We start from the raw sequence: 17,239 nt of genomic DNA on the forward strand, positions 1-17,239 counted from the left end.
ACAGGGATGTTTTGTGCATTGTGGTCTTCAATTAATGCAATGCATTAACTTCAAATAAAATTAATGGGGCATTTAAACCAATGAGTAAATCAGTAATCTAGAACAAAAGCAAAATAGGTCGACGAATAGAGTCTCCAGGGTCACCTTGAATTACTGCTTTCCATTTGAAAGAATAATTTGCTGTATTTGAAGAGAGAATCCTCTTTGTTTTCTGTTGCATAAGTATGGAGTAACCTTGATCCGATACCTGTCAAGATTATAGATAAGCCAAAAACGATTTACGGAGTCAAAGGCTTTTGTGAGCCACAAAATATTCCTATGACTTCATTCTTATTATCTAATGACATGATAATACTTTCAAAAAATTTGTTACTTGTGTCTCTAGTGCTTTTTGCAAGTTAGAAGCCAAATTGATTTTTAAAAATAATCCCATAATTTTCAAAATAATTTTGAGTCTGGATGCAGCATCTCTTTCCAACATTTTTGACACCACTGGAAGAGGGGAGATGGAATGATAATTTCCCCTGTCCTCTCTTGAGCAGTTTTACTTCTGTGTAGTTTAGCATCTCTATGGAACAACCATGTTCATAAGACTGGTTTATTATTATTTTATACACAAATTCAGAAGTTTACTTTTTCAGTGTTAATCTATATGTGTACATCTATTGCTGAAACTGATTTAAATTTTGTAAGGCATTCAGACTTATGGTCTAGTTCAAAGGGACATATTTTATTCACATAATCCTCAGCACTGGTATCTCATTTCACCACATTAATAATGAGCTCACTAAAGTATTCCAAAATTTAAACTAAATTCAATCTCTTCACACTTCATTTTACTAATTTTGTGACAAGAGACTTTTATAAAGAGGTGTACAGATCTGCTAATACCAAGGGCTGCAAGTCCATCCCTGTGACTATATAACAGCCTCAGACAAAAACCAAAAAAATAGGAAACCATATGCATAATTAGTTCAAATTACTTGTTTCACAAATATTCACTTTATTTAAAAAGTATAATGACAACAATGTATTCTTAAAAGAACTAAATTCTACAATGACTCACCTTCTCCTTTCTGGGAGAGAATCAAGGCTGATTAAATTCAGTTATACGAATGAACAGTGAGGTGCTTTCGGATGAATGGCGGCCACATGGGGCCATCAGACCATGGTCTGTGCGTCCCTACTTTAATACCTAATTCAGATTTCATAATTGACACACTGTCTTTGAGTTATTCTCTTGTCTTAAAATTAATGAATTTGTCAATTGCTTTGCTACCTTGAGAACTTTTTCAATATAATTTAATGTCATCTAATACATTCAATAAAATTAATATTTCTATTCTGTACATGGATGCCTCTTCTTAGCACTAAAGATCCTTATATCTTTAGTGGTCCATTTTAATTTTCTTAATGCTTTTAATTAAAACAATTCAAAAATAAATACATAATTAAAAAAGAAAGAGAAAAACAAATGCTTACAAACGCTTCAAAATTTGCAGCACTTCTATTGAATTCAGCTTTACATAAATATAATGAAGTGTTCTTGATTAAAGAGCCATTTCACACTGACATCCTTAATTGCTTTGAGCAGCTGAATGCTGAATGATCAGAAATTCCTAAATCCAAACAAAATCTGTACTTTTACTTTATCTTCAGACACATAATTCATTAAAATATTGTCAATACATTTAGCTGACTGAGCATTTTTCTGGTACATTCTGAAAATTTTAATTTGAAACTGAATTTTTTGCACTAAGGCAATGAAATTTGATGCCCCACAGTTTTTACTCAACACACTGATGTTGAAATCAACAGCATTTCCATTTTTTCTATACTAGGGTGTTCTAACAAACTCTGAAATTTAAGTAGGAAAGGCTGAGATGTCACATCTCCTGAGATTCTATAAATCAAGGCTGTACTGATATTTAGGTCTCTTAACACAGCAATCCCCAAAAATACACTCTTCATTTAAACAGTTAAAACTTACGTCTTACATGGTAATCTAAATCAGAATGAATAACTCTGCATTAACTTCCTTGTGATTCATTTTCCCCCCAAACATGGTAGCTACTTTGAAGTTGCAAATGCTATTTATGATTTTTATGGCTCAAAAAGAAAAGTGTGTTCATTTAAACATAATGCTACAACATTTTTAAACTGTGACAAAACATTGCTGGTTATCTGTTTTAGAGTTTTTGTCGCCTGAGTATCCAGAATTTAAACCATTTACATTATAGTGCATGATACATGCATTCCCAGTTTTATTTATAATTTTTTGGTATACTACTGTTTCAGTGGCATTTATGTTATTTAACATCCCCATCAGCACTTATCAGTTTCCTTTATTTCTTATTATATGACAAACATCAATAGACATTTGCTCCCTTATTTCTTATGATATGGCAAGAATCAATAAACATTTGCACCTGTTTTTGGAACCTAAACTGTTATGATGTAAACCATCTTTCCCTGAACAAATTTTACTTAAAATTTACAGGATCTATAAATACAGTTCCTAACCTGTTTTGATGTTACTTGATATTGCAATTTCTCCTCTCTAAGCATGTTTCACTGCCAATGGCCTTGCTGCAGTGGTAACTCTGGTTCCCATCAGACCAGTTAAGTGCTGTTGGGTTTGACCAACGCTGTTGGCAAACAGGGTGCACCCAGCCCTTGTAAGGCCAATTGAGGAGCTACTTGAGTGAGAAGTAGCGGCATCAGTCATGAAAACTGACAGTGGTCGGGAGAGTGGTGTGCTGACCACATGCCCCTCCATATCTACATCTGGTGACCTAAGGGCTGAAGATGACACAGCTCCTTCAAGGCCTGTTCAGACGGTGTTTGTTTGTTTATCTATGTTTCACTAGCTGATCTGTAATTTCTCAGTTTCACAGAAAACAAGAGTGTACATCTTCAGAACTGCCATAGCCATTACTGCAGTCCATTGTTTGAACCAAACTTGTGGTTAATGGATAAAAAGTTCTAGTTAATGATATCTTCTTTTTTTATAGGTTATCTAGGAGCTTTATGACTGGTTACTTAATTCTTTCAAAAGTAAGGTTATATTCACTGGTCAATAATGTGGATCATTTATTCTTATATTGTATTCACAAATACAATCATTATTCTCAAATTTTAATATTTCTAGTTTGTATGGTGAAAATAGGTAAATCTACCTGTTTGAGTAGATACACAAAATTATTTTTCCTGTTAAAGTTCTCATAAAAAACAAAACTGTATTCCCAATTTACTGTTTCCTTTTAAAACACCGAAATTATAAAAATGAAAGCAACTATGTCTGTTACATTTTCATGACTGAATCACTGGACCGAGCCAATGAAATTTTGTATGGAGATAGCTTGAACCCCGAGAAAGAACAAGAAAACTTGTCCCTAAGAGGGTGAAGTAAGGAATGGGACATCATTTTTTTACATCAGTGAACATAAAATATGTTAAAAAGTTATTAAATTTGTTGCATAATGTATAGCTACTTCAATAGCACGATGCATAGATGCCCCTCCGCATACATCACTCAGCAGATATGCTGTGTGTGCCCCACCACACCATGTGTTGGTGGGGCAGTGGTGAGAAGGGGAGAGAGGAGTTGATGACAGGAGTGAGTGCACACTATGAGCTGTACTTACTCAAAAACACAGACACTTCAGGATAGTTGGCATTATTATACACATAATAGCTTACTTACTCACAATCACCCATCATACCATAACTACTGATATGAAAGTGCAGCTGTGGGTAACAGCTAGTAACAATATATTTTCTGCAGAACTAACTGGATGAACTGTAGTTTAACAAAGTATAAACCAAAACCATTAGTGTGACATCATTCTCTGCTGTTTTCTCCATTGATGTTTGTTGTGTTTCTTTAAGAATGTAACTTATGTTTCCAGCAAAAATGACTAATTCTGTTTTCCATTTCAAACAACATAGTAGGTCATTGATCATTATCACCATCATCTTCAGTTTAGATAATAACTATTGTGTCATCTGAACAAATCAGCTCACAATTTAATTACTAGTTCCCTAGTATAAATCCACTGAGAGTAGCAAGCTCTGGGCAACCCCACCAATTCATGCTGAATTATCATGAGCTAGTGAAACAAAAGAATAGCTTGTGGAAAAACAAATAACCAGATTTAAAAATTAAAGTCAATGTTCAATAGAAACCAAAGCAAGTCAAAATGCCATAGCAGGGTCATTAAATTTAGGCTGTTGATGATGTGTGGCTTCATCTCAAAAGGCTTAATGCAAATAGAGGAATTCCAAGTCCTTTGCTGTGCTATCAATTTTGTGGGCTATACGCTCTACCCACTGAAGCTGCATATGGCAGTGCCTCAATCTCTAGTATATCAATGAAAGCCATACTGATGACACTATTTGGCAGGAGTTCAAATATTCCCATTCCCATTTGGCAAAGATATTGAAATACATATGTGTGTATAGTTACATCTGGTAAAGTGGGTGTAGCATTATGAAAACAAAATCAAATATGGGCACTGCAGGAGTAGATCTAAAAATTAACAAGAAAATAGAAATGTAGGTAAAGTATTAAGGACAAGGTAGTGAATGGATCATCTTAGTCAAGATAGAAACAATGCTGTGACTTACTATGGCAGTACAGATATACAAGGTGAGTCAAAAAAGACTTGTCAACTTTGGAATGAGACAGAAATTTATTGAAAAACTTACAGAATTAGTAGATGTGTCATTTTGTACCAAACAACCTCAAGTTTGATTTGTGTAGAGCATCAGTGTCCCATTCCACCACCAAGAGCATCAGCGTAGTGCGCAGTTCAAATGGCTACTTTCACTTGTGCGGAGCATACTCGCTCTACATTTTGATTTCACAAAATGAAATCTGCAACAACTGTTCAGCGTAAATTTCACACCAAATATGCTAAGGAACCTCCAAGCAGGCCTACAATTTACTCTTGGCACAACAACTTTGTTGAGATGGGTTGTTCACAGTGACACAATAAATCACCAGGTCGCCTGCATGTTGATGATTATGTCGAACAGGTAAATGAGAGCTTTTCCTGCAGCCCACAAAAATCAATGAGATGTGCATCTCGCGAGAATGGCATTCCATAAAAGACTGTTTGGCAAGTACTATGTAGATGTTTACACTTGAAAACAGACACAATGACATAGCACATTAGTGATGCTGATAAGGTTGGTTGCTTATGAGGAATTCTGTGCAGAAATGCTGCATCAGATAGAGGATGGCGAGATACTCCTAAACACAATAACTTTCAGTGATGAGTCAACATTTTATGACAGTGGCATGGAGAACACCCACAACTGCAGAATACATGACAGTGAAAGTCCACATGAAACCCTGGAACAGTTTCATGACAGCACCAAAGTTAATGAGTTCTGTACCCTTAGCGAACTGAAAGTGTATGACCCTTTCTTCATCAGGGAGAAATCTGTCACTGGCATTGTACATCTAGATATGCTTGGAAACTTTTTGACTCCACATATCAATGAAGGTGACTGAGACGGGATGGATCACTACCAACAAGATAGTGCAACAAATCATTTCCTCATGGAAGTTCAAGGTTTCCTCAATAATCCCTTCCCAGGTCAGTGGATTGGTCGTGAAGGGCCAATCGCACAGCCACCTCTCTCCCAGACTTGACACCGCTGGGTTTATTTACTGGGGTTTCATTAAAGACCGTGTGTTCCTCCGCCACCAAACAATTTAGCCAACCTGATAAACTGAATCTATTCTGCTGTTTCACAAAACATGTCCAATTTGCTGCAACGAGTATGGGAATAAAACGATTACTGGTGGGATATTTTCTGCATCAAACCAAAATGACACCTGACACTTTTATGTAAAACTTGAAGTTCTTTGCTGCAATTCGACATGTCTACCAATTCTGTAAGTTATCTCAATAAATTTCTGTATCATTCCAAAGTTGTAAAGTCGATTTTGGTTCACCATCTATGTACCTACAACTTCCTCAGATCACGAAGAGATTGAAAACATGCACTGAGATAAAAGAAATTATTTAGTATGTTAAGAGAGATGAAAATTTTAATAGTGATGGAGGACAAGAAGTCCAAATAGGAAAAGAAAGAAAAGAGGAAACAGTAAAAGAATGTGAATTGGGGAAGAGGAATGAAAGGTAAGTCAGCTGGTAGAATTTTTCCCAGAGCACAATTTGATCATTGTTAACTCTTAGTTTAAGAATATGAAAGAAGTACATGTATGTCAAAGATACCCAGGCACACTGGAAGGTTTTAGATAGATTATGTGATGGTAATACAGAAATTTAGGAATTGACATACTAAATGTAGTAAATGACTTTTGCTAATTCAGAAGCAAAATAGCCACACACAGCAGAAGTAAAGTGGATATCAAATATTTAAGAGTAAGAAAAGCTTTTCTGAAAAAGAGATGTGTAGTAACATTGGCTACAAATTTAAATATTCTGAAGTCTTTTCTTAGAGTATTTAATTGAAGTGCAGCTTTATATGAAATTGAAATCTGGCTGCTTTTTAAACATGGTTCTACAGAAGAATGCTGAAGATCTGAGTGGTAGATTGGTTAAATAAGGATGAGGCGCAGTGCTGACATGGGGAGAAAGAAGTGTCAAGGTAACATCAATAATGGAAGCAACAACTTGGTAAGACACATTCCCGCGGCATCATGTAGGAGCTAACATGGTAGTGTCATAGTATATGTGGAGGGTAAAACTGTAGAGGGAGAACAAGGCTGGAGTACAGCATTAGTTTTGCAGAAATGAAGACTCGCACAGGATAGATTCATTTGAAGAGATGTGTGAAATCAGTCTTCAGATATCTTGTCTGCAGATGGAACAGTTAATGATTTTCTGTTGCCATTAACTAGTTTTTATTGGCCAATGAACAGTACAGGTAAATTTTCAAACTCTTCTTTTGTGTAAGATGTTACTGATCCGGTCACAATTGTAGCAACTGCAAAAAGCATTGTTTTTGTCTAGCCCTAATTTTGTCAGAATGCCTATTTAGGATAACAGAAGGGACAAGAAAATGCAGACTCTTTCAAAATACACAAAAATTATCGCAGAATACCAAGAAATGTCTTTTTCCTTTTGTGAATATCATATTCCATGAAATACCAATGGCAAGTTTCCTGATGTTATATTATGACAGGTAGTCAAAAAGTTTTAATTATCACCTCCCAAAAATCAAGTTGCAGCTATTAAATTTTGTTCTATCCTTATCCTTTTTGCATATATGCTCTTCAATTCAACACATTTTTTCCCAACAATGGATGACTTAGTGGAGACCTTGATTGCATTCTTCACTGGAGGACAAATTTGGTAGCCTAAAGAAGTAGTATCTGTGAATGTGTCCAATGCAGAATGAGATAGGACATTACAACTCAGCAAACACATCCCCTTGGACAGCTTTCTATGAAGCTTTCTCTTGACAGTCTCCTTTAATCTTGTCAGGAGATTTGGTAGTATGCTCCCGTGTCAGTTTGCCTCTTGGAATCAAAATCTGTTGGCACCACCCCACGACAGTTCCAAAACACACTCAAGATCACCTTACCCATTGATGGTTGGATCTTCACTTTTTCATAGGTGGTGAATCCACAAGTCTCCATTACTAGTTTTGATTCTTTTGCTTAGTCTTAGTGATGTACCTGGCATCAATCCATGGTTATTACGCAGCTAAAGAAGTTTTCTGGACTGGCCTGACACAGCTAACCACATTTACACTCTTGGCTCAGTGCAGCTGGCTTTTTGAATGGCTGTGAGCAGTAATGGAACACAGTGGGTGGCAACCTTTTTCATTTTCAATGTGTTATGAAACATTTTGAAATCTGATCCATGTCTGATTTTCAATTTTTCCCCCATCTCCTTGGTTGTGATACAGAGATCTTCAAGCACTAGTACCTCCACTTTTCTCTTGTAATTCCTGGCTCTTCACAGAGAGAATATTTCTCTTTATTCTTTGTCATTCAGACTTGTTTGACCTCACTGAAAGTGTCTGCACCACCCAACTATTGTGTCACATGATAGTGGTTTGTTCTCATACCATTCCCGGAACTCAGCAAGGATTGTTACAAAGTTATTACCTAGCATATATAGAAAATGAATTAGCACACAAAAATCCATTTCATCAGTAGGCTACATCATTTTGTTTTGGTTTCTCTATTGGAATGTTACAGCACTGTAGCATGGGGATTTCACTGTGCACCAGGACAGCAGACATGTATCAGCAAATAAATAGTTTCTTTTAGGTGATAATTACAATTTGTATATATTGTAACGTCATCCTGAAAAAATTTTAAGCCACTGCTCAGTTGGGACAACACTGCTGACTGACAATTATTTTGCACATATATTATGCAACGGTTGTTGGATTAGTTAAGAAAACAAATTATTTCTTTTTGGTCATGAAATGAATGTATTGAGAGAGGCATCTATAAAAGTGAACAGAATCAAAACAACCAGCACTTGTGTGATTTTAACAGTGATTAATTTCCTGAATGCTCAAAATATTATGACTTAGACATGTATCATTTAATGTGTGAAGTTTTAGGGAGTTATGTGCTAAGAGAATTAACGGTTCAAAGGGGTTAATGAATTAACCAGCTCTCCACATGACATAATCACAATGAAGCGCAAAGCTGGCAATCATAATATATGACATAATAACTGGTTGTTGTTGTTGTTGTTGTTGTTGTTGTGGTCTTCAGTCCTGAGACTGGTTTGATGCAGCTCTCCATGCTACTCTATCCTGTGCAAGCTTTTTCATCTCCCAGTACCTACTGCAGCCTACATCCTTCTGAATCTGCTTAGTGTATTCTTCTCTTGGTCTCCCTCTACTGTAGACGTATAAACTGCTATAAATGAATAATGTGGGGAACAGAAAGCATAAATAATGCTGCCATCTGTTATTTATCATCATACAAGGAAAATTTCTGTCTTCAGGGTATACAAAGGCTGGTCTCACAGTACAATAAGGACATAAATGACTGGACTACCATGATATAGCTGCCCTAATCATCACTGAACCTCAGCCAGGTTTCACTGTTGGGACATAAACTCAGATAAAGTTGGAAACTGTGTGAAACAAGACTCATTCAATCGAGTGACTTTTTTAAATTACTCCACAGTCCAGGATTTATGTGTTTGGCATCACATTTTCCTGTTATGAGCATTTGCACCACTGATGGGTGGTTTTGAAATTCCAGCTCATTATGCAGTCCCCTGCTATTGGAGCTACCTTCATGTTGTTTCAGTGCTAACAGGATTCGGAGTGTGACATTCTGTTCTGCAGTGAGTTTTGCAGCTGTTGTCCCCTTATTTTTTGTCACAATCCTCTTCAATGACAGTCTGTCATGACTGCTGAAAACACATTCATCTGTATTGTGACTTAGCAGATAAGGTTTTTCCACTGTCCCTGTATGCAGCGTAAACGTTCGATATGGTGCCTCCTGAAGCACCAGACACTTCAGCTGCCTTGGTTACAAAAGCATCCACCATTCGAGCACCAACAATCTGCCCATATTCAAATTTAGTTAGCCCTGTCATAGTGCACTCAAAATGACATAGAACATTGTTCTGATCACAGCTGACACTTCCAACTTATTGGGGACTTTGCACAGGTGCTGTCGAATACAACGGTGCAACATGCAAGCTTCGCTATCATCTGCATTTATGTTCAAGAATGCATTTCTCATGGCATTCCCATATTTTTGTATAGACCCTTTACTTGCACATATAATAAAAATTATTGATTTTATTACTTTTAAAAAAATCAAATCAAAAGTTACTTGGCAATGGAATGTCCTTTATATACCTGTACTTACCTCTTTATGGTTGATTTCTGGAGACTAGCAGATGACTTGGAAATAGAAGAAGATCCTGAATACATGGACATGGTGCTAGAACTGCTATCCCATCTGAAAACAATAAATAGTTCAATAGGTTGCAGTTCTCAAAAACTGTTTGAATAAGAGAAACTATATGAATGTAATACATAGTTGTGAATTAAAATTCAATATTCCTTGTTAGTAAAGACAGAAAACAGTCAGTTGAGTCTGAGACACCAATACTTTGAAGTGCTTGAATTGTACTGAATAATAGTTGGCTGTAACCTAATTAGTGTAATTCTGCTTATCTTCTAGATAAAAATCACTATTCCTCCTCTTCCACAACTTAATTTTTATTAATTTTTAAACAAATCTGTTTAACTTAAATTGTTTGAGGCATCTTCAATGGCCAGAAAGAATTAAAAGAACTATTTGTTTACTTCATTATGTTTCTTTTTTGTTTTGTTGCATATAAATAGTGTTTCATAGCACCATATTTAGATTAACTTAACATTCATATTATTTACAAGTAAGTAATTTACAGTACATTCTCCATATAATTCCTTTACTTCTAAAGCATATGAATGCAAATTTACCTAAAAGTGCTGCTATGAACTGCTGCAAAGATAGAAAAACAATTGTGCGAATAATTATTTCTTTGTAGGTCAATGAAGTTGTCTAAAAGAATTATGTAAAGCATGTTTTGTTGAAAGCTAGGTACAATAAAAAATCAGCTGGAAGAGTTGGGGACAACATGCGAGCTTTTTGTATGAAGGATTGCAGAGAAACATGCATTTAGACAGACCTGTGGGATTGGTGATCATTGTGTATCAGCTTTAAAGAGGGAGGAAGTTTCCAACAGATTATAAGCAGTGCACAATGTGGTGATATGGATAGTTTTATGGAATGTAGAACATACATTAGTATTTAGAAATGACAGCAGCAGTAACTGCAATAGGGACACAAATAGAGATACAGAGATAGTAATGGGAATGGAAAGTGGCAATGTGGCCAGATGAAAAAGGACAAAATGAGACATGGTATCTTTGCCTTTAAAAATGTCTGCTTGTGTCTGTGTATGTATGGATGGATATGCGTGTGTGCGCGAGTATATACCTATCCTTTTTCCCCCTAAGGTAAGTCTTTCCGCTCCCGGGATTGGAATGACTCCTTACCCTCTCCCTTAAAACCCACATCCTTTCATCTTCCCTTTTCCTTCCCTCTTTCCTGACGAAGCAGCCGCCGGTTGCGAAAGCTCGAAATTCTGTGTGTGTGTGTTTTATTCATTGTGCCTATCTACCGGTGCTTTCCCACTTGGTAAGTCTTGGAATCTTTGTTTTTAATATATTTTTCCCATGTGGAAGTTTCTTTCTATTTTATTTACATCATTTAGCAGTTGGTTTTGTTCTTCTGATGACTTTATTAGGTGATAAATGACAGCATCATCTGCAAACAGTATAAGAAGGCTGCTCAGATTGTCTCCTAAATGATTATGATTAGGAACAGCTTAGGGCCTATAACACTTCCTTGGAAAATGCCAGGTATCACTTCCACTTTACTCAGTGACTTTCCATCAGTTACTACAAATTACAACCTGTCTGACAGGAAACCATCAATCCATTAGCAAAACATAGGCATGCAATATGATTACATGTCAGCTGTGAGGAACTGGAGATCTAGAAACGTGGAATCAATTTGAGATCCTCTGTCTATAGTACTCATTACTTAATGTGAGTTGTGTTACACAAGAATGATATTTTCGGAACTTGTGGTCACTGTGTGTCAATAGTTCATTTTGTTCAAGGTCGTTCATAATGTCAGAACACAGTATATGTTCCAAAATATTATTGCAAATCAATGACAGTGACATAGGTCTGTAATTCGTGGAATCACTCCTATTTCCTTGCTGGAGTATTCGTGTGACCTACAAAACTTTCCATTCTTTGGATACAGATCTTTTATTATCAGCATTCTCTGAAAGGAACCTAAATGATATACAGTCTGGACCTGAAGATGGCTTTTATTAAGTGACTTGAGTTGCTTAGCTACAACAAGGATACCTACTTCTAAGTTAATCATGTTGGCAGCAATTCTCAGTTCTAATTCTGGGACATTTACTTTGTCTTCTCTGGTAAAGGAATTTCCGAAAACTGTATTAGTAACTTAATTTTAGTGGTTCTGCCATCGACAACATTATACCATCACTATCACAAAGCTGAGATACTGTTTGTGGCTTGGTACTGATTGCGTACTTTACATACAACCAGATCCTATTTTGGATTTCTGGCAAATTTAAAAGACAGGGAGTTTCATTGTGGAAACTATTAAAAGCATCTTGCATTGAAAACTGGGCTAAATTTTGAGCTTCTGTAAAACTTTGCAAATCTTAGGGATTTTTTGTTCTTTTAAAGCTGGAATGCTTTTCTGCAACAGTGTTCTGACTTGCTTTTTGTACCTTGGGGGATCAGTTCCATCTCTTATTAATTTATTTGGTGTAAATCTCTCAACTGTTGTTGATACTATTTCTTTCAATCCAAACCACATCTGGTCTATGCTTACATAGTTAGTTCAGAAGGAATGGAGACAGTCGCTTAATAAGGTATCAAACAAATTTTTGACCTCTTAGCAATAAACAGTATCAAGCAGATTTAAAAGAACATAAAATCCCTAAGATTTGTCACAAGACTGAATGCTGTAACATGCAAAAACCCCAAAAATGAGTGAAAAATATATCACTTTAAAAAAGCAGTTTCCCTTAAGAAAGAATAGACAACTTGAACCACAGGATTTAGCCTTGTAATAATGGGTTGCCCAAAGCCAGATGTTTTACCTGCCTGATTTTTTCCTTAATTTGGATATGTTCTCCCAATTGAATGAATTCTGCTCTGCCGCTCTGATACTGTCAACATTTCAATGTTCAGAACACATATGACAGCTTCAAGTGCAGCAACATGTCACTGCTTGTTTTTGTAATCAGCATCATTAAACTCCCACAAGCATGTGTGCATAACATAGATATCCAAAAATAGAATAATTTCCTTTATTCCACACTTCATATTTCAATTTGTTTACACTCTACTGATACACCAAGGCTCAATAGTTGTGCAACTAGTGTTGCCAAAGTTGGAATGAGCTGAAGTTTCACCTATGAGTTGAGCAGATGCACACCATGCACGCACAGTGGTTGGTGGCACAGTTGCATGCAACCTAGTGTCATCGTGTGAACTATGCTTAATGGACCCCTGACCTATTAAGCGGTACCCACCACCCTATGGTGCAAGTGCAGGAATCTGCAGCCTACACAGTTACAAAACCATCTGAGCCTATGATTCAGACCCCCCTCTTGGCTCTGTACCAAAATTCCGTAATCAGAGGAGGAGGAAGGGGGAGATTGGTAATTAACATCTTGTCAACAATGAGGTCACTGGACACAGATCCACAATTGGTCCTTTCGATGATGCTACATTTCGTGAGGTCTGCCATCATGTCACAAGCAAGAATGATAGTTTTCACCACTCAGATATCCACCTGAAATCACAGAAAATGTCTTTCAATCAACAACCATCATTAGTAACGACATTAGCCAGCACCTGCAATTGACTGCACCCTGTGATATTCATGGCATCCGGAAAGACCCATACCCCATCTGAGATGACTCCCTTCCTCCAGTATGCACACACAGCACACACTGGACTACTTCCCCTCCTTAGCAGCTATACCACTAAGGCATATCATTGCACACCTAACATTGGAGCTCCCAACTACCAGTAAGCTCACCCTCAGACTGCAGGCTGAGGCTTCCTCTGAAGCAGGACAAGAGACTGCATCTGGCTCAGAGCCTTATAAGCCACAGACAACACCTGAAACTCATCTGATTGAGCTACTAAAGAAAATTGTTACTTGGATATGGACTACTGAAAGTAATACAGATTTTTAACAGAATCAAAGACAGTACGTGCAACAGCAATTTGTTGCATTACACACACCTGTCATTAACGTTTTGTTTACACATCAATTGTGCAAATTATGGTATAAGTGTCAATTTGTCTCAAATTTAGTAAGGAGCTGTGTAGTGACATAACATGTACCACTAGAATGTTATCAAAAGAAGAATGGTCATGTGACATCTCTGAGAAGGAACTACTAACTGTAGTATGGGGGTTTAGTAAATCGCGCAAACCTAAGGGCTGTCAATTCAACTAAATACCTAGGAATTACAATTATGAGCAACTTAAATTGGAAAGACCACACAGATAATATTGTGGGGAAGGCGAAACAAAGACTGCGCTTTGTTGGCAGAACACTTTTAAGAGGCGACAAACCCACTAAAGAGACAGCTTTACATTACACTTGCCCATCCTCTGCTGGAATATTGCTGCGCGGTATGAGATCCTTACCAGGTGGGATTGACGGAGAACATTGAAAAAGTGCAAAGAAGGGCAGCTCATTTCATGTTATCGCACAATAGGGGTGAGAGTGTCACAGATATGATATGCGAATTTATGAAATTTCAATCTCCAACTTTCTCTTCTGAATGCGAAAATATTTTGTTGACACCCAACTACGTAGGGAGAAATAATCATCATAATAAAATAAGGGAAATCAGAGCTCAAACGGAAAGATTTAGGTGTTCCAATTTCCCATGCGCCATTTGAGAGTGGAGTGGTAGAGAAGTAGAATGAAAATAGTTCGATGGGCCCTCTGCCAGGCACTTAAGTGTGAATTGTGGAGGAACATTGTAGATGTAGATTCATGCGGATAGACAGCTTGTTGGTTGTCATACCCACATACAATGCAGCAAAGTGGTTGTTGCTTAACTTGTAAATTACATGGCTGGTTTCACAGGCAGCCCTGCCTTTGATGAGATAGGTGATGTTTGTGACTGGACTGGGGTAGATGGTGGTGGGAAGATGTATGGGACAGGTCTTATGACTAAGTCTATTACAGGAATACGAGCCATGGGGTAAGGAGTTGGGAGCAGGGGGTGGTGTAGGGATGGACGAGTATACTGTGTAGGTTCAGTGGGCAGCAGAATGCCACTGTAGAAGTGGTGGGAAGAATAGTGGGCAGGACGTTTCTCATTTGGGCATGACGAGCGGCAGTCGAAACCGTGGCGGAGAATATAATTCAGTTGCTGCAGTCCTTGGTGGTACTGAGTTACGAGGGGAAAGCTCCTCTGTGGCCAGATAGTGAGGCTTTGGGAGGTTGTGGGAGACTGTAAAGATAAGGTAGAGAGGATAATTACGGACTATGAAGGCCTCAGTGGGACCCTCAGTATATTTTGACAGGGACAGCTTGTCACTGCAGATGCGACGACCATGTGTGACTAGGCTCTATGGAAGAGACTTCTTGGTATGGAACAGGAGGCAGCTGACAAAGTGGAAGAATTGCTTGTGGTTATTAGGGTTGATATGGGTAGTGGTTGGTTGGTTGGTTGGTTTAAAACAGGGGGAAAACGATCAAACTATGAGGTCATCAGTCCCTTGTTCCTAATAAAACAATGCCACAAGTGTGAGAACAAAATAGACGAGATGTATAACACAAAACATAAAGAAAGAAAAGACCACAAGAATGAAGGAAAGGCAATGAACAATAAAAGGAACAAAAGAGAACAAGAAAAACACAGAGAGATGCAAGAAACAGTTAGAAGAAAGTAAAACAAGGAAGCAGATTACAATGGCTGGCTGACCACGAAAATATAAATGAAAAGCCAGCCACCCTGCAACACATTAAAACCTTCATCCTAAAACCACTAGGGTGGAGGACACAGAGGAACAAAGGACAAGTGCTAAACCTCAGAAATAATGACAAAAGCCACCCTCACAGATGAAATGTAAAACCAAATCAGTCGATGAGGCTTTGTCTGCTAATATCAATGATAACAAGTCCGGCAACCGAAGATGAAGTCACAGGGCAGCCAAAGATGGACATAGCAGAAGAATATGGGCCACTGTCAACCAGGCGCTGCACTGACACTGAGGTGGGTCTTCACGGCGCAGGAGGAAGTCGTGGGTCGCCCATGCATGGCCAATGCGGAGCCTGCAGAGAACCACAGAGTCCTTGCCAGACGCCTTCATCAAGGACTTCCACAAATTCGTGGTCTCCTTAATGGCTCGCAGTTTGTTGTGCGTTCTGAGATTTTGCCATTCCATCTCCCTAAGCTAAAAAACCTTGCGGCATAATAATAAATATAGGTCAGTTACGGGGATGCCACTCTCCAGAAGTGGTTTCCATGAAGCCTGTTTGGCCAGCATGTCAGCAAGTTCATTTCCTGGGATTCCGACGTGACCAACTGGACCGTTCCAGGGCATAGATGGACTCCTGGATGGACACTACCAAAGGATGATGAGGGTGGACCCATCGGGTAAACAATGCTGTTCAATATGGCTGCCGTGCACATACGCAAAGCCAACGCGACCTTCAGCCATTGAGATGTCAGTGTAAACCACATCAGAGACCCAGAACACATCAAGAATCGAGAGGAAGGGACAGCGGAGAGCCGCAGGGTGAATGGAGTCCTTAGGGCCATGCGAAAGGTCCAGACGAAGCTGCGGCCAAGGTGTACACCATGGAGGCATAAGTGAACGGACCACAAGTAGAGATGGTAAAGGGAAGGACTCCAGTTCGGAGAGAAAGGACCACACACGAACCGCAATCGTTAGCCCTGACCTGGGCCGCTGATGCGGGAGATGGACTGCTGCGGGCGGGAAAAGGAGACGATAATTAGGATGCTCAGGGGATCTACGAATGTGTGCTGTGTAACTGGCGAGCAGTTGCGCACATCTGATCTGCAATGGAGGAACACCAGCCTCCACCAGTACGCTGGACACCAGACTCGTACTAAAAGCTCCTGTTGCTAGTTGAACCCCACAGTGGTGCACAGGGTCGGGTACATGCAACCCTGAAGGCAATGCCAAACCATAAACCACACTCCCCATAGTCAATTCGCGATTGGACAAGGGTCTGTAGAGCTGCAGCAGTGTAGAGCGATCTGCACCCCAATTGGTGTTGCTCAGGCAATGGAAGGCATTGAGGTGCTGCCAGCACTTCTGCTTAAGCTGAAGAAGATGAGCGAGCCAAGTCAATCAAGCGTCGAAAATCAGTCCTAGGAATTGATATGTCTTCATTACAGTAAGTGGATCGTCATTAAGGTAAAGTGCTGGTTCCAGATGAACAGTACGACACCGACAGAAGTGCATGACACATGACTTTGCGGCTGAAAATTGGAAGCCGTGGACTACAGCCCATGACTCCGCCTTGTGGATGGCTCCCCGTAGGAGCTGCTCAGCAACACCAGTACTGGACCAGTTTTACGAAATGTAGAAGTCATCTGAATACAGAGTAGGTGAGACGGAGGGCCCGACAGCTGCTGCTAGACCATTAATGGCCACTAAAAACAGA

The 17,239-nt window shown here is 38.7% G+C and overlaps 1 protein-coding gene across 1 annotated transcript in view; it reads right to left on the minus strand.

The window, feature by feature from the left end:
* LOC126272342 (spatacsin) overlaps positions 1-17,239 on the minus strand; it is a 324,204-nt gene that overhangs the window by 281,188 nt on the left and 25,777 nt on the right. Inside the window, exon 5 of the mRNA XM_049975137.1 lies at positions 9,836-9,928. Coding sequence (XP_049831094.1) covers positions 9,836-9,928 — 93 coding nt within the window. The remainder of the gene's footprint in view (positions 1-9,835; positions 9,929-17,239) is intronic.

This window comes from Schistocerca gregaria, chromosome 5 (genome assembly GCF_023897955.1).
Source record: "Schistocerca gregaria isolate iqSchGreg1 chromosome 5, iqSchGreg1.2, whole genome shotgun sequence".
In the NCBI taxonomy this organism is placed as follows: domain Eukaryota; kingdom Metazoa; phylum Arthropoda; class Insecta; order Orthoptera; family Acrididae; genus Schistocerca; species Schistocerca gregaria.